At 37.2% G+C, this 22,985-nt stretch overlaps 1 protein-coding gene across 1 annotated transcript in view; it reads left to right on the top strand.

Annotated features, from left to right (window-relative positions):
- The window catches only part of COG3 (component of oligomeric golgi complex 3), a 77,816-nt gene that overhangs the window by 45,915 nt on the left and 8,916 nt on the right, over positions 1-22,985 (top strand). Inside the window, exons 17-20 of the mRNA XM_016205440.2 lie at positions 4,468-4,588; positions 6,988-7,076; positions 7,183-7,317; positions 14,406-14,481. Of these exons, the coding sequence (XP_016060926.1) occupies positions 4,468-4,588; positions 6,988-7,076; positions 7,183-7,317; positions 14,406-14,481 (421 nt within the window). The remainder of the gene's footprint in view (positions 1-4,467; positions 4,589-6,987; positions 7,077-7,182; positions 7,318-14,405; positions 14,482-22,985) is intronic.

Below are 22,985 nucleotides of genomic sequence, written 5' to 3' on the forward strand. Positions count from 1 at the left end.
AGCAAAATGGATCTTGAGTTCAATATCAATCAGTAGGTATACAGACCTTGTTCATGTCTTGGGATAGGTGTCTACCTCTGATGTCAGCGGCTTCTAATCCTCGAGGAGTCTTTAATGCCCATTGGTGGAGGCGAGTATCAGAGATGGGTAGATGTCCATTTGTGGTTATGTTCCTGATAAATTCTCTTCCAGCAGGATTGCAGAGTGTCTCATTTGATGTTCTTTCTAAAAAATAATATCTAAAATCTTTGTCTCCTGTGAGCTCATTGTGAAAGGAATTGGTTATCAACTGGACATTTTCTTTAAGTGACTCTCTCAAACCTTGGCAGTAGTTTACTATGTCTCCCTTTCAATAATGTCAGCTCCTAACTTTCTTCGTCTCAGTTCAGCTTAAATGCACTATGATGCATAAAGGAATGTAAAAAACAAAAAATGGGTTTGCCAGGGAGCCAGGCAAAGAACCAAGTAGCCATTGTAGGTTTCCTGTAGCCCCAACTATTTATTTACAATCATCTTTTACCCATATAATATACCCTAGAAGTTTTTCCTCAGTTATTTTACAATGTTTCTCGTGCAATTCAACATAAAAAAAATCCTTTGAGGTGTTCCAGGGGCCCTTCTGGAACACTCCAAAGTTATTTCTACACATATTGAGATTTTTAACCCTTAAAATCTCAATTTCTAATGAATATTAAGAAGTAAGCAATTTGTATTCTTTAGCTTGGCTAATTTATGAGGACATTTTATAACTTCTGGAAACATATTTTATAGAGATCAATGTCAATTATTAACATGGACTTATTTTTGTAAAACCCAGTTAAAATAAAGATATGTCTATTTTACTTAAACCAATAAGCTTAAATTAGCTTTTATTTACTAAGGGTTAATTTTAGATCATGTGAACTTGAAAAGCATTTGAGTTAGTTTCTATATTTCTGAGAATTTTAGAATACCCAGTCCTTACAAGCACTTGCCTTTAAATTAATTTTAACAATAACCATCTGGAGATAGAAAATCACCTCACATTTACAACATACATATACAGACATACATACATAGACACAAATAGAGAACAGTTGGATCCAAATTTTGTTTTAGAGAAACTTCCAATTTATATCTGTCCTTGACAAATCAAGATCTAAATGACCTTCCCCCTTTTAAAATAGGACAGCCATTTTTTAAAATTTTTTTAAAAAAAATATATCTTTATTGATTTCAGAGAGAAGAAAGGAGAGGGAGAGAGAGAGATAGAAACATCAATGATGAGAAAGTCATTGATCGAGCCTGCAACCCGGGCATGTGCCCTGACCAGGAATTGAACCCCGATTGTCTGGATCCTAGGTCGACACTCAACCGCTGAGCCATGCCCGGCCGGGCAGGACAGCCATTTTTAATACCTCAGAGGATTGGGTTGACACCTAAACAATATAGGTTGATCCATTTATGTAAATCCTCTTTTTGAAGCTTTAAGAGACCAATTAAATATGCTTTCTATTCTTTCTGCCTAATTTTATAGTTTTTTTTTCTAATTGTAAGCAGATTAATTTACAAGTATCAAAGGATCTTGGCCATCTTGGTATTAATGGGAGGCTGACTGTTGTTGGCCTCAGAGGCATGATTTCCCCTGTTAATTTTCTTTTTCCTCACCGAGGATATGTTTTTATTGATTTTAGAGAGATAGGGAAGGAGGGAGAGAGAGATCCATGGATGTGAGAGAGGAGGACTGATCGGTTGCTTCCTGTATGCATCCAGACTGGGGATCGAACCCACAACCCAGGTATGTGCCCTGACTGGGAATTGAACCCGCCACCTTTTGGTGTAGAAGATGATACTCCAACCAATTGAGCCACTTGGCCAGGGCTCCCCTGTTAATTTTGAGATCTGTAAATTCTGAACAAACTCCTAGGAAAAACTAGCCCGTATGTGCATGAGCCAAATACAGTAAATATCCCTGTAGGACTACTTTGCACCCTAGAGGAAATTTTCCTCAGGCAACCCCACAGCATTTCTTATTCACCTAAGAATACCTGAGCAAGGGCTAGAGAGCTTACCAGATGCTGCCAGAACCACTACTCTTTCCAAGGCACAGGCCTCTCTCTTGATTCATTCTCTCGGAGTGAGCCCACTGCAGGATGCCTTGCCCTTCTCCCAAAGGCTCCCGCTGTCTTCTCTGGGATCAGTTGTGCTACTGCACTAGACGACTCCAGGTACCCTTCTCCATCACTGGTTTTGGGGTCTGAGCAACTATCATCACCCCATTGGCTGTTTGGGTTGGGGAAGCAACTGTCCTTTCTCTTTTGGAGCTAAAGAGAGTTCAGTCTCTCATTTAACCTGGGAAGATCTTGTTCATATTCTCAGTAAGCAATCCAATGAAAAAGCTGAGATTAAAAGCAGTACCCCATTTTTTCCCTTTCCTTGAATTATGTCAAGCCTTACCACCTGAGGGTTTTCTAAGAACAGTTCAAATAGAGTCAGGGCCTGCTGCTGCTTGAAGCAAGGAGGCCCAGAATTTTGAGAGAAACTCACCCAAGTTCACCCAGTGCAAAGTGGGGAGCTAGTGGGGCACAGTGGGCCCTTGCTTGTACCTAGCACCAGGTCCAGGTCCACAGGGTGCTGCTGAGTGGGCTTCTTTGGAATCCTGCTATGTCAACTAAATGTTGATATAAAAAATGTCTAAACCTGCAGAGAATTTTAAAAAAGAGTTTATTTGAGCCAAACTGACGACATATGCCAGAGAACCAGATCTCAAATGCTTCCTTGATTTTTTTTAGACAGTGATCAGTGTGCCCTGGCCAGTGTGGCTCAGTTGGTTGAGCATCGCCCCATGCACTGAGAGGTTGTCGGTTTGATTCCTGGTCAGGGCACATGCCCAGGTTGTGGGTTCGGAGGCAACTGATAGATGCTTCTCTCTCACATTGATGTTTTTTTCTCCCTCTCCCCTCTCCCCTCTCCCCTCTCCTCTCTCCCCTCTCCCCTCTTCCTTCTCTCCTCTCCCCTCTCCCCTGTCCCCTCTCCCCTCCCCTTTCTTCTCTCCCTCTAACCAATAAAAACATATTAAAAAAAAGTGATCAGTGAAAATGATCACTAAATGTCTTAGAGAGTGTTTTAAGGCAAGAAATTGTTCTTACATATTTAAATTGAACATCTAGTAGTATATCAATAAACTAAAATGGTACTATTTACTGGATCACAACAGTTTTAGTAAAGTAAATTGAATCTATATTATACTATTTTGTCCATTGGAGTTCCTAATTTTTTTCTTTTTAATTTTAATTTTAATTTTTATTATTTTTTAATCCTCACCCGAGGATATGTTTATTGATTTCAGAGAGAGGAATGGGGACAGAGGGAGAGAGAGGAAAAAAAATGTCAAGGCGAGAGAAATATCAGTTGCTTGCCTTTCTGAACATGCTCCAACTGGGGATCGAACCCGCAACCTTTTTTTGGTGTACAGGATGACACTCCACCCAACTGAGCCACCCAGCCAGGCCTGGAGTTGCTAGTTCTTTTAAAAGCAGAGCAAGTATTCAAAATGTGCGGCATTCCTTCTGTTCTAGAGTGCAAAGTTAGTTTCCATCAGTAATACTTATGTGTTTATTTGGAAGGTGGGGAGAGACCAGAGAGGAGTCACTTTGTTTCATAGCCTCTTTACTCTTTTCCTAATGTAGTATAATTCCATTGGAAATATTTTCAAGGTAGGGTTCTATCTTGAGTAGCAGCAACAAGGAGCAAACAGCCTTGCTCTTGTTTTATACAGACTCTTTTCTGAAATGAGAGATGATTATTCACTGTTGGGGCCAGACCTTTGAGAACTAAGAGTGATTCACAAGACTCTTGTGGATGGGTCCTGAGAGGGCAAAAGGCACTGCAGGGACTTTTCAGGGGTGTAGGTGGCCAGTGCTCTGTTGGTGGCAGGATAAGTGGTAAGCCAAATCAATGTACATTTGGAGGCTCCTTTTGTACTTTTGTATAAATATGAGTATTTCTGATATTCTGGATTTTGAAACCACTTTGACCAAATAGTGAAAGCCGAGTTACAGAAGAGAAGCTAAAAAGGCATGAGAGGTCAGAATTGTGCTCATACTTTGCCTGCTCTGTGCTGCTGTTAGACTGCGTGTTCTCCTCTGCTTTTGCACCAAGTTAAGATAGGTTTGACTTCTGTTTCTGACTGTGCTGCTTTACAACCTTCTGTCTGATTTTACTTTCTTTGATTTACTAAGTAGAGCAGGTGACAGTGTTAGTAATAATTTGAAGCAAGATTTTTCCAGATAGTTCTAATCTGGATAATATGGGGAGAGTTCATTGCACAAGAAAGGAGTGTTGGTGCCATAATGTTATGTTAAGAGTAAAAAAGTTAGGTCAGGCTCCAAACACTTAGATTAATGTTGATTAATATTGTATATGTTTTATATGTTCATATTTTTATTTAATCTGTGATAATATCCATTTTTCTGTTTTATCGTTTAGACTCAGATTGATGGACAACTTTTTTTAATAAAGCATCTTTTGATTCTTCGTGAACAAATTGCTCCATTTCACACTGAATTCACCATTAAGGAAATTTCCCTGGACCTCAAGAAAACTAGAGGTACTTTTTTGTCCTGGCTGGCACATTTCGACCTGTCCAAATGTATCAGCACAGGTTATAGGTTTACTTTATGTTCATCTGCAATTTTTTTGCATGCTGTGCTTGCTAAGCATGTTACTTGTTCATACTAAGCTGAGCTGTCAACATCCTAATTACATCTAACTTGCTGTATTTTCTTTTTGAAGGGAACTATATCTGAGCATTTCAATTTGTAGTATAGCATTACCTCTCTTAGACTCTGCCATGTACTATCATAACCAGTTAAAAAATGAAAAATCAGTATAACAGCTACTTACAGTTTCTGCTAATTGGGATGGTTTTAAACATTGAGATGTCAGTTCATGAAAATTCAGGAAGCCAGCTGGATAAAAGAGGAAGAGTATTTATTCGAGTCTGAAAAAGTTGGGTTCTGTTCCTGGCTCATCATTTCCTGGCTCTTGTGTGATCTTGGATGGATGTTTTAATTTTCGTATGCCAGGTAAAATGAGCATAATCAACATGTCATGATACCTTTACCAGGTTGTCAAATTAGTTAAGATCATTAAGAATGAAAATGTATGTTAAAGGCTTTGTAAGCTTAAGCTGTTTAAATTAATGTAAGTGGTGTTATTATTAAATCAGTTGATTGTTAAGTAATCATGTAGATAGGGTCTTTGAGTTGGTAATAGACTTAGGATCATCTTGGTAAAGATGCCTCATCTATCCTAATCATTTGTCTCTGAATTAATAAGTGATGATTTCTAGAAGAACAGAGTAGTAATTTTCTAAGATATTGATCTTAAGCAGTGAAGAATATACCATACATATCCCTCATTTTTCTTACTTACTTACAGAATTATCTAAACTATATCCTTTCTTAACCATTTGCAAGAGACTTAAACTCTAATGACTTAAGCCATTCATTTATGTAATGAGGGGAATTGAGAAAAATCATAGTCACTCAAATTATTTTCTGTATTCTGTGGTTCAGTGGAACTCCAAATATAGGATTTCCAAGGATAGTAGATTGTTCCCTAATGACTGTGCCTTTAAATTAGTAGACTTGATTTAACTCACCTGAGAGCCAGCGTGGTCTCCTCATGAGTCATATTAAAACAGTTTGCTCTTTTCTTAATGCTTTCTTCTTTCCACCACAGAGGATGCTCTTTGGCTCTATTGGAATTTGGATAGTAAACTTGTGTGTTACTCATATACCTCGTGATTTTCTTTTTTAAACAGAAGCCACATTTCCTGGCTTTTGTCCTGAGAGAATGTATAGTTTTTTAGAGCTTATTCTCATCATAAGCTTCTCTCTCTCAACCATTCTGTATGATTTTCTTTCTTTTCAGTAGGAGATGTGGGAATAGTGCTCTTAACCTTGAAGAATGCCAGGCACTGATAGTCCTTACTTTATTTTAGTGATGGGATAAAGCAGGGCTGATCCACTTCCTTTCATTTTTTAAAATTCATAACTTGTTGCTGCTGGGTTCTAGTATAGATCTACTGAAGTGTAGGAAAATGAAGTACCCTAAAATTTTGGCAAATATTGGTTTAAAGTATGTTTTCCCTAAAGCATATGTAATCCTACCATATACTGATTTGATTCTATTTTTTGCAGACACTCTGTTAGGTATTTTGTAGAAAAGAGAGCAGAAACAAAGAGCTATTTACTAAAGCCTTACTCTGAACACTGAATCTGATAGCGAGGTTCTTTTTCAGTAAGATCAGGGTCAGGGCAGTAAGTACTATTATGATAATAGCACGGTTGGCAGCATTGCATGCTTTGCTTTCTCCAGTCTGGCAAAACAAAGAAAAGAAATGGTCTTTTCTGACTATCCCTTAATAATACTTGCTATCTTTACTTTTAAGCCTCTAACCTCTCATGACTAATGTTATATCTTATTGCATTTGAACATCAATGAGACCTCGATTAATATTTGACATAAGTTCTAGTTGGTCTGGAGGTTAAGGGGTAAATATGTCCTTTTGGTGTTTTCTTTCTGGCTGACACATTAGTTTATTCACTCTGCTTCAAATGAATAAATTTGTATGCCAGCCAGGATCTTAAAACAAAAGAAGTCGGGTAAGTATATGAATATTAAAAAAAAAAAATCTATTTAGCATCATATGAGTAAAGCAGTGGAATTTTAAGATATCAATTACTATTTATCATTTTTCTATAAATGAATAATTAAGTTTAATAGTCATTTTGCATTTCTGACTTCTAGAAAATAATGATAGGTGGGTACTCTGGTCATCTTGGCATTAATCTCACTGTCATCATGGAGCTGAATTGGTGAAAATGAAACTTCTTACTTTCTGGTAATAGAGAACTAGTGCATGTTAACACACTGAATAGTAACTCAGCTTTTCTGTTGACATTGTACATGTTCACTGGACGAGTAATTTTTTTTTCACAGATGCAGCATTTAAAATCCTGAACCCTATGACTGTTCCAAGATTTTTTAGGCTGAATAGCAACAATGCCTTGATAGAATTCCTGTTGGAGGTGAGAAGGAATCTGTTTCATTGGTGGTGGGAGATAAATGACATTCTTTTACATGTCTGGTAATTTTAAACATGTGAAAACAGTAGGAAACTGTCATCTTTTTTAGGGCACTCCTGAGATAAGAGAACATTACCTTGACTCTAAAAAAGACGTAGACCGTCATCTGAAGTCAGCCTGTGAGCAGTTTATTCAGCAGCAGACCAGGCAGTTTGTAGAGCAGCTGGAGGAGTTCATGACAAAGGTATAGACCTTGGTGCATGTTCGGTAAAGTGATTCTGAATTCTTCCCTAGATTTCCTTTTCGATTAATTACTCTCATGAAAACTCTGGCAGAAAGAGATAGTAAGCCCAAGTCTTAATGTATTTCGTCTAGGAAATCACCTTGTTTCTTTTTATGGAAGCTTTTTGTTTTGAACTTTTAGATAAAAACTGCTTATAGAGGTTTTAATTTTTAAGAGAAAGAATGCTAATACTGCAAAGATAGTTATAGCAGACCTCTGGTTATCTGTGTTCTGTTCATCCACATTGTATGTGCACGTGGTCTCGCTTCTCCTGGATTAGGACCTGCGTGGCAGTGGTCACAGTACTGCTTGTCAGAGTTTCCTGTTACTTAAGTGGGTGAATTATTTTCCTCTTTGTTTTACATGCTGTTTCTCCCTTTCCTTTGCATGGATAATTGAAAATTGAAGATTTTATATCTTTGCATTCTTAATCACTAGGTATATGAGTTTATAATCATCTGTCTGTCTGTCTCCTAGCTAAAATTCATTAACTAGCCAATGCCAGCAATGAAGAATTCAGATCATGGCTATTTGACTTTCCTGTTTCAATCTAATCATTAAAAAAAATTTTAAGTTTTGTTACTAAGAACTTTTCTCATAAAGATGTTTAAGTCTTGAAATTAACTTTTGTTTAATTTATTAAGCCTCTGCTGCTTGTCCAGACTTGTATTAGAAGATATCATAAAAAGAATAGAATATCACAGACTTTTCTCTTAAACTCACTTATTTGAGTCTTAACAGGAGACAAGATTATGAAATGACCAGGAGACATTTAAGCAAATTGTTCATTAGTAATGTGTTGCTGGGCCCATCAACATTAACACCTGAAGCCTGTGATAAAAACAATGTGTTAATTTTAAAAAATAATAAATACCAAAAAAGCAAATATAGAAATGTTAAACCAGACTACTCTTTGTTTATCATTGGAATATGTTAATTGTTTAGTGAATTTTAGTCCACTCGTGTCAAATATTTGGAGAGGGTGTGTATGTTTTCTTCCTACCACTTAATTTTAAGAAGAGATGGTAGAAATGTTTTCTTCCAGGTCTTAACTTTAAAAAATGGTGCAAGTATTGATACTTTGTAATTTATTGATATGTTATTATAGTTTTTACTGATGGAAAACCAGCTTGTAGATTATAGTTTGTACAGGATGGGGCAAAAGTATGTTTACAGTTGTTTGGATGGAAAATAATACAAAAATAATAAATTAATACAAAAATAACCTGTGTTTTGTGTACTCACAACTGTAAACCTACTTTTGTCCCACTCTGTATTTTTGGGAGAGCATCTATATTAACACTGGTGGGAAATATTATAGATGAATATTTTGCAATAACAGCAGCAGAGCGAAACTTCCCGTTAGTATGAAATCTAGGATTAAAGGGTTTTCCTAGAAAAGTATAGTTTCTTGAAATCAAGAGAATGAAAATTGACTGATGTAGTTCTCCAACCTGACCTTAGTATATGTTTGATAAATCTGGTAGAACTGTATAGTTGTGCATTTTGGACACTATGAACAATTTTTAAAAATTAGAGGCTTGTGTAGAAAGTATGTATTCCAAGTCTGAATTATGTAATGATTCTCCATGGACATTCTACATGTCTATAGTGGGGAACTATATATAGCTAAACTGTTCATGCCTCTCTTTTCATTTTCTAATTTTTTTAAAAAAATACGTTTTTATTGATTTTTAGAGAGAGAGGAAGGGAAAGGGAGAGAGAGAGAAACATTGATGAGAAAGAAACATCATCATCTATTGGCTGCCTCCTGTACGCCCCCTGTTGGGGATCGAGCCAAGGTCCGGGCATGTGCCCTGACTGGGAATTGAACTGGGGGGGGTTTGTTAGTACGTGGGCTAAACCACTGAGTCACACTGGTCGGGCCATGCATCTCTTAAAAAATATATTTTTATTGATTTTTAGAGAGAGAGGAAGGGAGAGGGAGAGAAACATTGATGTGAGGGTGAAACATCACTTGGTGGCCTCCTGCACACTAGCTATAAGGGATCAAGCCCAAAACCTGGGCATGTGATCTGGGAACCAAACCCTCAACCTTTTGGTGCATGGGACAAGGCCCAACCAACTGAGCCACACTGTCCAGGGTTCATGTATCTCTTTTTATATTCCCCTCACCATGGGATTGGTGAGGGAAAGGCCCTCCTCTAATCATCATTGAGAAGTCAATCTCATCTCCCCTTCTCAGTCTGTGGTGTGCTTGCTTAGATCTTTCACAGGTGCCTCATTTTTTTTTCCAACCCTGGTCCTTCACTGCTCTTAATTGAGTTTACAGTCAACATATTTAGTAGAGGACTGAGCATCCCTATTATGTTACCTTATTCTGAATTCAGGACCCTTCCCCTGTCCTGTTGGCATAGAGTGAGTTAGAGATAAAGGCACACATCACACACACATGCACGCACACGCACGCACAAACATATAATGTAAGCACTAGAGTTCACACAGATATATGTGATCATTTAAGACATGGCTTCTTAGAATTTGTGGGCCAAACATTTCGCTTTTTCCTGGTGATTGCTACTATTCTGAATAGTAAAGACAGAATAAAGAATTTAAAAGCTTTAAAATGATTTTTTAAAGGTAAATCTGCAAGTGTAGAATCTTGTGCCTCTTTTATTATAGTTGGCATTTTATAAGGCAACCAGTGCTTGTACCTTGATAAATGACTATAAGAAAACAGCATTCATAGGTACAGAAAGGTAACAGTGTTTTATCTTTCATTTGGACGTATGCTTGTAGATCTCAGTATTTACCATTTGGATGCAAGTCTCATCATCAAAATGTCCTCAGCTTGTTTCTAAATTTGGACTGATTTTATAAATGCATATGGGCTTGTATAATAAAACAAACTGTGAGTGTGTAGAGAATATTCTTAGGTTGTCAGAAGACTTACTTTTGAGCCTAAAGACTCAGGGTTTGATTCTGGTCCCCTGTTGTTAATTGACTTTTTTTACTTTATGTAGCTCCTTCTTTGGGCTCTTCTTGAGCTGCTTCATTTTCATTAATCCCCATTATATCCCTGGTACTTGTAGTAAGTACAACAACTTCACTTCACAGATTGAGAACGTAAAGTTTTGCAGAGTGATCCAGCATACTGAGATAAACATTTCTACATCTTAATATGTCTAGTGCAAACATCCTGATTTGGGGGTATAATTCATGAAATTTCTTGAGAAAAGTAAGTTCTAGAAGAACATACATGCTCTAATGCCTTATTTCTTGATCCTTGGAAAAGAATGTTTTCTCTAAGTATTTGAATGGCCCTAGGGAATGTAATACTGTTCTAAATGTTGGGGATAGAGGTTCATATGAAAACCCCCAAATATTGGATCAGATATTTTCTCTCAAACTCAGAAACTTGATACTTTTCTATTGTTATAGAATTTCATCATACTGAGTGTTGCTTAAAAGAAACTATGACTTAGTTTGTAGAAACCAGTTTATGCTAAAAACTCAGATTTGTATTTAGCAATATATATTTTCTTTCAAGCAATTTGCTAAGAAGTTTATTCTTTTTTTTTTTTTTAAATATATATTGATTTCAGAGAAAGTAAAGGAGAGGGAGAGAGAGATAGAAACATCAATGATGAGTCATTGATAGAGCCCGCAACCTGGGCATGTGCCCTGACCGGGGATCAAACCCTGATCGCCTGGATCCCAGGTCGACGCTCAACTGCTGAGCCACGCCCGGCCGGGCACAAGTTTATTCTTAATATTCCCTTTGAGGTATTTTTAATTTTCTCAGCAATACTATAAATTAAAAAGTTTTTCTTGATGTGGTGTGTTTAATAGATTTTGACCTATAGATTCAATTTGTTTTTAAGAAGTTATAACCTAATGGGAGATTAAGATAGAAAATATGTAAGCATTAGATGTCTGCAGCAGTGTCATTATGAGACAATGGGCCTGTGTTCATCCTGTAGGGTTTTTAAAAATAGATGGGGCTGCCCTGGCCAGGTGGCTGAGTTGGTTAGAGCATCATCCCTTATACCAAAGGTTGATTCCCGGTCACGGCACATACCAAGGTTTTAGGTTCTATCCCTGGGTTGTGTATGGGAGGCAATATGTTGATGTTTCTCTCCCACATTGATGTTTTTCTCTCTCTCTCTCAAATCAATGAACATATCCTTGGGTGAAGATTAAAAAAAAAAAAGATGGGGTTAATTGGGGAATACTTTTGAAGAAAATACTACCTGAGGTTTAATGTAAAGATAAGTATATTATCTAGATAGTAAATAGAGATGAATATACAAGTTTGTATTTGTAATATATAAATAATTATACACAGTTGTGATGAAATTGGTTAAGTTCTGGAATAATCAGTGGAATATAGGCATCCATTACTATTAAAAGATAACTGTTGGGGCCTGGCTGGAGAGTTGTTTGGAGAGTTGTCCCGTACACTAAAAGGTTACAGGTTCTATCCCCAATCGGAGCAAGTCTAGGAGGCAACCGAACGATGTTTCTCTCTCCCTCTCTCTCTCTCCCTCCCTCCTTTTTTCTCTCCCTCCCTCCCTTCCTTTCTAAAATCAATAAACATATCCTCGAGTGAGGATTAAAAAAAAAGATAACTGTTGAATACAGAAGAGTGTCTAGAATTTAAATTTAAATAGGGAAAAGTTTTCAGAGCACCATGTTTTCTATTTTGTAAGTGTAGACAGATTAGTATGTTTATATATTTACATTGAAAATTATTTGGGAGCAGTGGTAAAAACTCAGTGACTTGCTTATTACTATTTCAGTCAGGAGGTGCAGAGGGCTGCAGAGCTCAGCTTTCCTGACTCCAAGTGCTGTGCTCTTTCTACACCCACAACCAGTCCAAGCCCTACTTAAAAGTTTGTTTCAAGATGACTGCAAACTGGTACAGCTCCTCTGGAAAACAGTATAGAGATTCCTCAAAAAACTAACAATGGATATACCACATGATCCAGCAATTCCACTTCTGGATATTTATCTAAAGAAAACGAAAACACTAGTTTGAAAAAATATGTGCACCCCTATGTTCATTGCAACATTATTTATAAGAGCCAAAATATAGGTGCAACCTAGGTTTCCATTGATAGATTAATGGATAAAAAATAAAGAAGATGTGGTATATATTTACAATGGAATATTACACAGCAGTAAAAAAATAATGAAATCTTGCCATTTGCAACAACATAGATGGATCTAGAGTGTATTTTGCTAAGTGAAATAAATCAAACACAAACACTGTATGGTTTCACTTATATGTGGAATCTAAAAACAAAACAAAACAAAAACAGACTTATGAAAACAGAGACCAAAGGAATGGTTACAGAAGGGAGGGGGATGGAAGGATAGGTAAAAAGGGGAAGAGGAGTATAGTCAATAATATTGTGATAAGTTTGCAAGGTGACAGATGATTACTAGTATTAGTGGGTTGATCACATTTTAAGGTATAAAAATCTCAAATCACTATATTATACACCTGAAACTAATATGACCAATATAATATTCATTATGATGAAATTTTAGAATAATAAAATATCAACAGCTTTTTGGGTTTTTTAATCCTCACCTGAGGATATGTTTATTGATTTGAGAGAGAGAGAGAGAGAGAAAGAAAGAGAAAGAGAGGTGCCCTGACGGAGTCAAACCCACAACCTTTCTGGTGTGCAGTACGACGCTCCAATCAACTGAGTCACCTGGCCAGGGCAGCGCAAGCCCACTACAGTTTTTGAGTTTGATAGAAAATATCTGAGCCAGATGTTTTCATATGAACTTCTACCCCAACACTAAACATGAAGGTGTTTTCTTTTAGCACTATCTAATCTATAATCATATGTATGATTGCTTTTAAAAGTCACATCTCACAATGAGAAGTAAAGACATGAAGAACTGAGTAGTTGTAGGAAAGGGGTGATTTTATACTTATGGCAGTGCAAGCAAAGACCTAGAGTGGTTCATAAATATGAACTCGGTAGAAATAGAGAGAAGGCTGGAAAGCTCCGAGTTAACATTATATGCTGTCTGTGCCCATTCTCTGCTTAAATATTTGTGTGTCCTTTATGAGATCTAAAGAGTTGGTGCTCAAATTTTTCTAATGGGACTCTCTGGTGAGGTCTAGGTCATGGGCTGCACCTTTGGCACCTAACACTCTATTTTTAAAAAATGTTTTATGCTGCCTAGCTCTTGTGTCTCAGTGGTTGAGCATCAGCCCAGGAACCAGGAGGTCAGGGTTCGATACCCAGTCAGGGCACATGCCCCGGTTTTGGGCTCAATCCCCCAGTAGGGAGCATGCAGAAGGCTGCTGATCAATGTTTCTTTCCGATTGATGTTTCTATCTCTCTCTCCCTCTCCCTTCCTCTCTTTGAAATCAATAAAGCATATTAAAAGACTATTTTATGTAGTTTCTGCCCTTCCCCCTTCCCAGTTATACCTTAACCCCACCATGATTTGCCATCTTAAGAACAGTCTTGTTCAAGAAGCTGACTACTTTTTTTGGTTTTGCTTCTCTGTACTGATACTGAGGAATGAAAAGAGATGACTAGAAGATGGGCATCCAAGTCTGTAACCATAGCACTAGTTGGTCAAGGGTGCCTTTTGATGCTATTTGAAAATCTTGTTTTTTAAAATAACATTCTCTCTGCCTATAATATAATAAAGAAAAAGACCCTCTTGGTATAAAAAGGAGATTTTGTTCAGCTGCTGACATTTTTCTAATAACATACGATAATAACTTAATATTAACATAACAGTTCACTCAAAGAGAGGCCTGTTTTATGTTAACATTTCCCTGCTTCCTCATTTTTGGCTCAGAGTTTCAGGTAGAATGCCTCAGGACGTTGGCATGATTTTTTACAAGACAACATATGTCTTGAAATGACAAAATAAGTTTTACTAAAATACTTTATTGTAAAGAACTATGAGATATATATTTTCTATTAGGGCTGTAAATTTGATTATTGTTATGTTTTAATAGGTTCAAATAGTGGCATATATCTTCTGAGAGAAGTACTAGTTTAATTTGTCATCAGTGAAAATGAAACTTTTTTTGTCTCTTCTAGGTTTCAGCATTAAAAACAATGGCCAGTCAGGGAGGACCCAAGTACACTCTCTCACAGCAGCCATGGGCACAACCAGGTATTCACTATCTGGGGTTTCTTTTTTTAGGATATTGATTAACTTCCATTTATATAGTCCTTGCTCTGACAGCTTGGAGTTGGTTTCCTATTCTTGGGTTAATACAAGATGTAGTTTGGAGCTGACAGGACTTTTGCATTTCAACAAATATTTCAAGGAAGGAAGAATTTAAAAAACACATGCACACACAGTTAAAAATAAAATGTGGCGTAGATGGAGACACTGGGGTTGCTGGTTTCTGTACACCCACTTTTCATTGTGTTATACAGCTTTGATGAAAATACTTTATATGATAGCATGAAATTATGGAGAGAATGCTACTATTTTCAAGTATTATATGAAGGAAGGTGGTACATTATTTCATTCCTCGTTTTATATACACTACACCCTCTTTTTAATGTTTTAGAGTGTTTGAAAAAAATGATAAAAATTGTGGTGTCAGTTGGGAGTGGGCAGGCAGTATTATTGTCTCATTGGCAGATATGCTTGAGATGTTCCCATTCTTACTCTTTCTTAAATGTATATTTTTTGTGTGCCAGAAAGTTTTTTTTGTTTACATTTTTAAAAAATTTATCTTTATTGTTGAAAGTATTACAGATATCCCCCTTTTCTCCCCCATTAACCCCCTCCCCCTTTTTCTGCCCCCTCCCCAGGCCTTCACCACACTATTATCTGTGTCCATGGTTTATGCGTGTATGCATATAAATTCTTTGGTTAATCTCTCTCCACCACCCCCATTCCCTTTGAAACATGGTTCAATGTCTCTGGATCTATTTTGTTTGTTAGTTTATTTTGTTAATTAGATTCCACATATAAGTGAGATCATGTGATACTTGTCTTTCTCTGACTGGCTTATTTCACTTAGCATAATATTCTTCAGGTCCCTCTATGCTGTCCCAAAGGGTAAGAGATCCTTCTTTTTTACAGCTGCATAGTATTCCACAGTGTAAATGTACCACAGTTTTTTTATCCATTCATCTACTGATGGACACTTGGGCTGTTTCCAGATCTTAGCTACTGTAAATTGAGCTGTTATGAACATAAGGATGCATATATTCTTTCATAATTGGTGTTTCAGACTTTTTAGGATCTATTCCTAGAAGTGGGATCACTGGGTCAAATGGCAGTTTTTTGAGGAAACTCCACACTGTTTTCCATAGTGGTTGATGCTGGTTCCTTCTGCTGTGCCAGAAGCATTTTAGTTTGATGTAGTCCCATTTGTTTATTTTTTTTCCTTTGTTTCTTTTGCCCTAGGAGATGTAGCCGTGAAAATTCTGCTATATGAAATATCTGATACTTTGCTGCCTACATTTTCTTCTAGGATATTTATGGTTTCACAACTTACATTTAAGTCTTTTATCTGCTTTGAGTTTATTCTTGTGTATGGTGTAAGTTAGCAGTGTAGTTTCATTTTTTTGCATGTACCTGTCCAATTTTCCCAGCACCACTTATTGAAGAGACTGTCTTTACTCCATTGTATGCTCTTGCCTCCTTTATCAAATATTAATTGAGTGTAATGGCTTGGGTCTATTTCTGGGTTCCTGTTCTGTTCCATCGATCTATATACCTATTCTTGTGCCAGTACCAAGCTGTTTTGATTACAGATTTGTAGTATAACTTGATATCCAGTATTGTGATCCCACCAATTTTAGTCTTCTTTCTCAAGATAGCTGAGGCATTCGGGGTCTTTTTTGATTCCATATTAATTTTTGGAGTATTTGTCTTTGGGTAGTATGGACATTTTAATAATGTTAATTCTAACAATCCATTAACATGGTATATTCTTCCACTTTTTTACATCTTTTTCTATCTCTTTTTTCAACATCTGGTAGTTTTCTCAGTATAGGTCTTTTACCTTGGTTAAGTTTATTCTTAAATACCTTAAATTTTTTGTTGCAGTGGTAAATTGTTTTTTTAGCTTCTCTTTCTGAGAGATCATTATTGGTGTATAGACATGCCATCGATTTTCGTGTGTTAATTTTGTATCCTGCTACATTGCTGAATTCATTTATTTAATCTAGGTAGTTTTTTGGTGGAGTCTTTAGGATTTTCTGTGTACAATATCATGTCATTTGTGAATAATGACAGTTTTACTTCTTCCTTTCCAATTTGAGTGCCTTTTATTTTTTCTTCTTGTCTGACCGCTGTGGCTAAGACTTCCAGTACTATGTTGAATAACAGTGGTGGAAGTGGACATCCCTGTCTTGTTCCTGTTATTAGGGGGAATGCTTTTAATTTTTTGCCCATTTAGTATGATGTTGGCTGTAGTTTGTCATATATGGCCTTTATTATGTTGAGGCATGATCCCTCCATTCCCACTTTGCTGCGAGTTTTTATCAAAAATAGGTGCTGGATTTTGTTGAATGCTTTTTCTGCATCTATTGATACGATCATGTGACTTTGGTCTTCCAGTTTGTTTATGTGATGTACCACATTTATTTATTTGGGAATATTCTGCCAGCCTTGCATTCGTGGAATAAATCACACCTGGTCATGATGTGTGATCTTTTAAATATATTGCTTGATCTGATTTGCTAATATTTTGTTGAGGATTTTAGCATCTATGTTCATCAGGGATATTGGCCTGTAATTCTCTTTCTTTATAGTGTCTTTATCTGGTTTGGGGATTAGGATAAATCTGGCCTCATAAAAGGAGCTTGGAAGTGTTCCTTCCTCTTGGATTTTTTTGGAATGGTTTGAGGAGGATAACTGTAGTACTTCTTTGAATGTTTGGTAAAACTCCCCTGTGAATCTGTCTGGACCATGGCTTCTTTTTGCTGGGAGTTTTTTGATTACTGCCTCAGATTCATCAGTTGTTATTGGTGTGTTCAGGTTTTCTGATTCTTCCTGATTCAGTTTTGGAAGATTGCATTTCTTAGGAATTTGTCCATTTTGTCCAGGTTGTCCAGCTTGTTGGCATATAGTTGTTCATAGTATTTTCTTACAATCCTTTGTATTTCTGTGGTGTCAGTTGTTACTTCACCTGTTTTGTTTCTGATTTTATTTATTTGGGTCCTCTCTTTTTGTTTCTTGATGAGTGTGGCTAAAGGTTCATCAATCTTGTTTATCTTTTCAAAGAACCAGTTCTTGGATTCATTGATCTTTTATATTGTTTTTTAGTCTCTATGTAATTTATTTCCACTCTGATCTTTATTATTTCCTTCCCTCTACTTACGCTGAGCTTTTCTTGTTCTCTTTCTAATTCTTTTAGTTGTAGTGTTACATAATTTATTAGAGCTTTTTTTTGTTTCTTGAAGTAGACATGTAATGCTATGAACTTCCCTGTCAGGACTGCTTTTGCTGTGTCCCATAGATTTTGGGTTGTTGTATGTTCATTTTCGTTTGTTCCCAGGAAGTTTTTGATTTCTCCCTTGATTTCATTGGTAACACATTCATTGTTTAATATGATGCTAATTAGCCTGCATGTGTTTGAATGTTTTTGAGTGTTTTTATTGTAATTGATTTCTAGTTTCATGCCATTGTGATCCAAGAAGATGCTTGATATGATTTCAGTCCTCTTGAACTTGTAGAGACTTATTTTGTGTCCTAATATGTGCTCTATCTTTGAGAGTGTCCCATGTGCGCTTGAGAAGAATGTCTGTTCTGCAGCTTTGCAGTGGAATGTTCTGTAAACGTTAGTTAAATCCACGTGATCTAATTTGTTGTTTAAGGTCTCTCTTTCCTTGTTGATTTTTTGTGTGATTTTTTTCTTAGTGGGGTGTTAAAGTCCCCTTCTATGATTGTATTGCTGTCGATTTCTCCCTTAAAGCCTTCCAAGAACTTTTTTGTATTTATATATCCTCTTGTTATATCAATCCCTTTAGTATTATGTAGTGGCCTTCTTTGTCTCTTGTTATGGCCTTTGCTTTGAAATCTATTTTGTCAGATATAAATATTGCTACTCCTGCTTTTTTTTGGTTTCCGTTTGCATGGGAAAATTTTTTTCTTCCTTTCACTTTCAATCTGTGTGAATCTTTTGTTCTGAGATGGGTCTCTTGTACACAGCATATATATGGGTCATGTTTTCTTATTCATTCAGCTACCCTATGTCTTTTGATTGGAACATTTAAGCCATTTACATTTTAGGTTATTATTGATAGCACTTATTTACTGCTATTTTTTTTTTTCTTTATACCTATGTTCCTCTCTCTCTCAATTTCTTCTTCTTCTTAAAGGACTCCCTTTAACATTTCCTGCAATGCTGGTGTGGTGGTAATGTACTCCTTTACCCTTTTTTTGTCTGGGTAGCTCTTTATTTCCCCTTCAATTTCAAATGATAGCCCTGTTGCATAGAGGAGTCTTGAGTTCAGGTCCTTGTTTTTCATTACTTTGAATACTTCATGCCAATCCCTTCTGGCCTGAAGTGTTTCTGTTGAGAAATCAGCTGACATTCTAATGGGTACTCTCTTGTAGTAACTTTCTTTCTCTTTCTTGCTGCCTTTAAGATTCTTTCTTTGTCTTTAACTTTTGTCATTTTGATTATAATGTGTGTTGGAGTGGATTTCTTTGGGTTCATTTTGTTTGGAACTCTCTGTGATTCCTTCTGTGACATTTTCCTTCACCAGGTTAGGGAAGCTTTCTGTCATTATTTCTTTAAACAGGTTCTCTATCTTTGCTCACTCTCTTCTACTTCTGGTATCCTTATGATGTGGATGTTGATACATTTCATGTTGTTCCAAAGTTCCCTTAAACTCTGCTCCTGCTTTTTAATTTTTTGTTGCTCTAATTGAGTGTTGTTTTCTACCTTGTCTTCCAAGTCACTGATTTTATCTTCTGCCTTATTTAATCTACTTTTGATTCCTTCTAGTGTATTTTTGTTGTCAGATATGTTGTTCTTCATTTCCAACTGATTCTTATTTATGGTTTCTGTTTCTTGTTTCATTCTGTTGTAGTTGCACTAAATTTCTTGAAATTCTCACTAAGTACCTTGAGCATCCTTATAACCATTACTTTGAACTCTATATCTGTTTAATTGCTTGCCTTCATTTCATTTAGCTCTCTTTCTGGAGTTTCCTCCTTTTCTTTCATTTGGGGGTGGTTTCTTTGTCTCCCCATTTTTGCTGCCCCTTTGTATTTGTTTCTGTGTATTAGATCAAATTGCTATACCTCCCATCTTCGTGAGGTGGTCTTATGTAGTAAGTGTTTTGTGAGACCCAGCGGTGCAGTCTCTTAGATCTCCTGAGCTGGGTGCTCTAGGAATGTCCCTTGTGTGAGTTATTTGGGCTTTCCTGTTGTGATTGGGTCTTGAATGTTGTTGCCCCATTCATGGGAGGAATCTCCTCTCAGGCTGGCTGACTGTGAGGCTCACCCCCAACTTCCCCATGCGACTTGTTGTGCAGGTGCTGACAGAACAAAACAAAACAAAACAAAACAAAACAAAACAAAACAAAACAAAACAAAACAAAACAGAACAAGAAAAAAGAAACCCAAAACATACACAAGATCTCAGTCTCCAGGTGTTTTCTCTCCTTCCTTGATATAAGTCTTCACCTCAGCTGGACCTCAGTTGATAATTCTGGGTGAATGATTTCCAATTTAGTTGTATTTCCAGTCTGGCCTTTTCCAAGAGCACCACCCTCCCTAAATCTCACCGTGTTCACCAGTTAGGAATCTCTCCAAACCCAGTTGTTTGGGGTTTTTAACCTAGGAGATTTTGCTGTGGCTTTTGTGTGTGTGTGTGTGTGTGTGTGTGTTAGCATTAGATGTTGAACATTTAAAATTATGACTAACTTTGTGGGTTGTTTTAGGTACATTTTGTGACATTTTAAGTTGCCATTAAACAAGAATAAATAATTTTGTTAGATGGCATTTTGGGCCATCCACTGGCCTATATTGTGCTAGTGATTCTTTGAAACTAAAAAGGGCAAAATGGTGAAAGAATCAGTGTTTTAATTTGGGATAAGCTGTGTTCAAGTTGGTAGGGAAACTATTTGCCTATAGTAAGGGAGATCCAAAGAATGATTCTGGCTTAGCATCCATAAAAAATTGGCTGCCTAGAGGCATATAATTTGGAATTAGTTTATAATATGATTGGTTTTCCATATAAAAGAATGTTACACCTGTCCAGCATTTCTTTTGGGAAAACGAATTGAGACCATTTTAAAATTGTCAATTATTATTGTTTAATGCCTCATGTTATTTTGAAGTTGAACTAGAACTAAGAAGTCGAAAGAGTAGCTCTGGCCCAGCAGGCATGGCACAGTGGTTGAGCATCGACCTAGGATCCAGGAGATCGCAGTTTGTTTCCCGGTCTGGGAATATGCCAGGGTTGCAGGCTTGAGCCCCGGGGGGGGGGGGGGGGGGGGGGAGGAGCGTGCAGGAGGCAGCCAATCAGTGACTCTCTCATCATTGATGTTTCTGTCTCTCTCCTCTCCCTTCCTCTCTCTGAAATCAATAAAGACATATTAAAAAAAAAAAAAAAGGAAAGAGTAGCTCTGTATCTCTTAGGAAGATTTGTAAATGTAGAGTTATCAATTGTATTGAAAGGAAGACAGGCTTTTATTTAAAAAATTTGCCATGTGAACTTTGTTGATTTCAGTATATTTTGATTTGCTTTATTGCAAGGAAACTTTGTAACATTCTTTAGGCCTTTTATTTACTGTACTAGATTGAGATCTTTGCTACCTCACTGAAGGGCAGAGAGCATACTTGATGTTGCAGTACATTCTATCAGAAGACAGAAAACCAGATTCTCTTACTGACAATACTGGAAATTCTAACTATAGTTAGCCTCGTGGTGGACACTTTTTTTTAAAATCCTCACCCGAGGATATTTTTTTTCCATTGCTTTTCAGAGAGAGTGGAAGGGAAAGAGAGAGACAGAGATAGACGGACAGACAGACACTGATGTGAGAGAGACACATCGATTGGTTGCCTCCTGCATCTGCCCGACCAGGGCCAGGGATAAGCCTGTAACTGAGGTATGTGCCCTTGACTGGAATCGAACCTGAGACCCTTCAGCCTGCAGGCTGATGCTCTAACCACTGAGCCAAACCGGCTAGGGCTGAACACCTATTTTGAGCCCTTAAAGTCAGGAGCAGACTTATTAGCCCATTATTCAGCACAGTTCTAGAAAGAATTCTGATCACCTTTGGATTAATCTGGCCTTGGTCTCAAGGTTTCAGTCACTTACAGAGCTTATTTAGAAATAGGAACTGATTTTATTTTGAACATTTATGTAAATGTAACTCATGGGCATAATCTGTCTTCAAATAGGTAGACACCAACAAATAGGCATGGATGTATTTATATTTAGTACAGCCAAGCCCAGGGCCTTGATGCATAGTGCCCCTTTGGAAAGATCCTTTCACCCAAAGTAGAGGCTGTCATTTCCTCGAGTGGAATTCTAATAGAACCCCCAGTGTTGGTGTGTTGTGCTCTAGGCATCACTAGAGCTGTCATTAGTAAAGATGAAAGGGAACTGACAGAAGCACAGGTTGAAATAAGACTTGCTGCTTTGTTATTTTGTTTTTTCCTAAGTGAGGAGATCTTGGCGAATAAAATGGTGGCGCTGCAGTTTACCCACTTGTATTTTCTGTCTAGCCTCATAGGGCTGGCTGTGGAGTTGCTTTTTCTTGATCTGTTATGCAAGAAGCCCACACTTAAATGTCAAAGAGAGGTTTTTGGGCTTTTGAGATGGGAGCATCAAAAACAATCGAGGGACTTGTTGTGGGCCTCTGGAAACCCAGTGTTACTGGTTCATGCAGATTTGATTAGGTTCCCGGATTCATTTCATGGTAAACTCACAAGAGATCTAGTTATAATTTAGGATGCTATTTTGCTAATTCACTCTGGGAAATATGTCTTTTTGGGAATTGGAAGATACAATATTCCCCTTTATCCACAGGGGACACAGTCCACGACACCCCTACCCACCCCCCAGTGGATGCCTGAAACCAAGGATAGTTCAGAATCCTGTAAATACTATGCTTTTTCCTATACATACATGTACTTTGTGGCTTCTCTTTGGCGTGTCCAAATTACCAGCATCACTGCAGGTAAAATAAGGGTTACTTGAACACAATCACTGAGATACTATAGCAGTCAGTCTGATAACTGAGATGGCTACTAAGTGACTCACAAGCAAATACAGCCTGGATACAGCGGACAAAGGGACGATTCATGTCCTGGCTAGGATGGCAAGAGTTCATCATACTCTCAAAATGGTGTGCAATTTAAAACTTACATATTATTTATTTCTGGAATTTTCCATTTAATATTTTTGGACTGTGGTGGACTGAGGGTAACTGAAACTGTGGAAAGGAAAACCTCGGATAAGGGAGGATTACTTTATTTACCAGGCTCTACACACACCTCTTGGTGATCAAGGGCTCTGAAAACTGTCTTAGTGATCCTTGAAGTGTGTTAGTGATGACAGAACCAGAGCCTGTGGAATTCATTGTCTTAAAGGAGCTTTCATGTGTTTTATGAAAAATAAGCAATTTCTGGATTATTTGTTCTTTCTTCTTGAGAGTGTTAGCTCTTTTCTATCCTGCTCTACCACA

This window comes from Miniopterus natalensis, chromosome 2, assembly GCF_054644295.1.
Source record: "Miniopterus natalensis isolate mMinNat1 chromosome 2, mMinNat1.hap1, whole genome shotgun sequence".
In the NCBI taxonomy this organism is placed as follows: Eukaryota; Metazoa; Chordata; class Mammalia; order Chiroptera; family Miniopteridae; genus Miniopterus; species Miniopterus natalensis.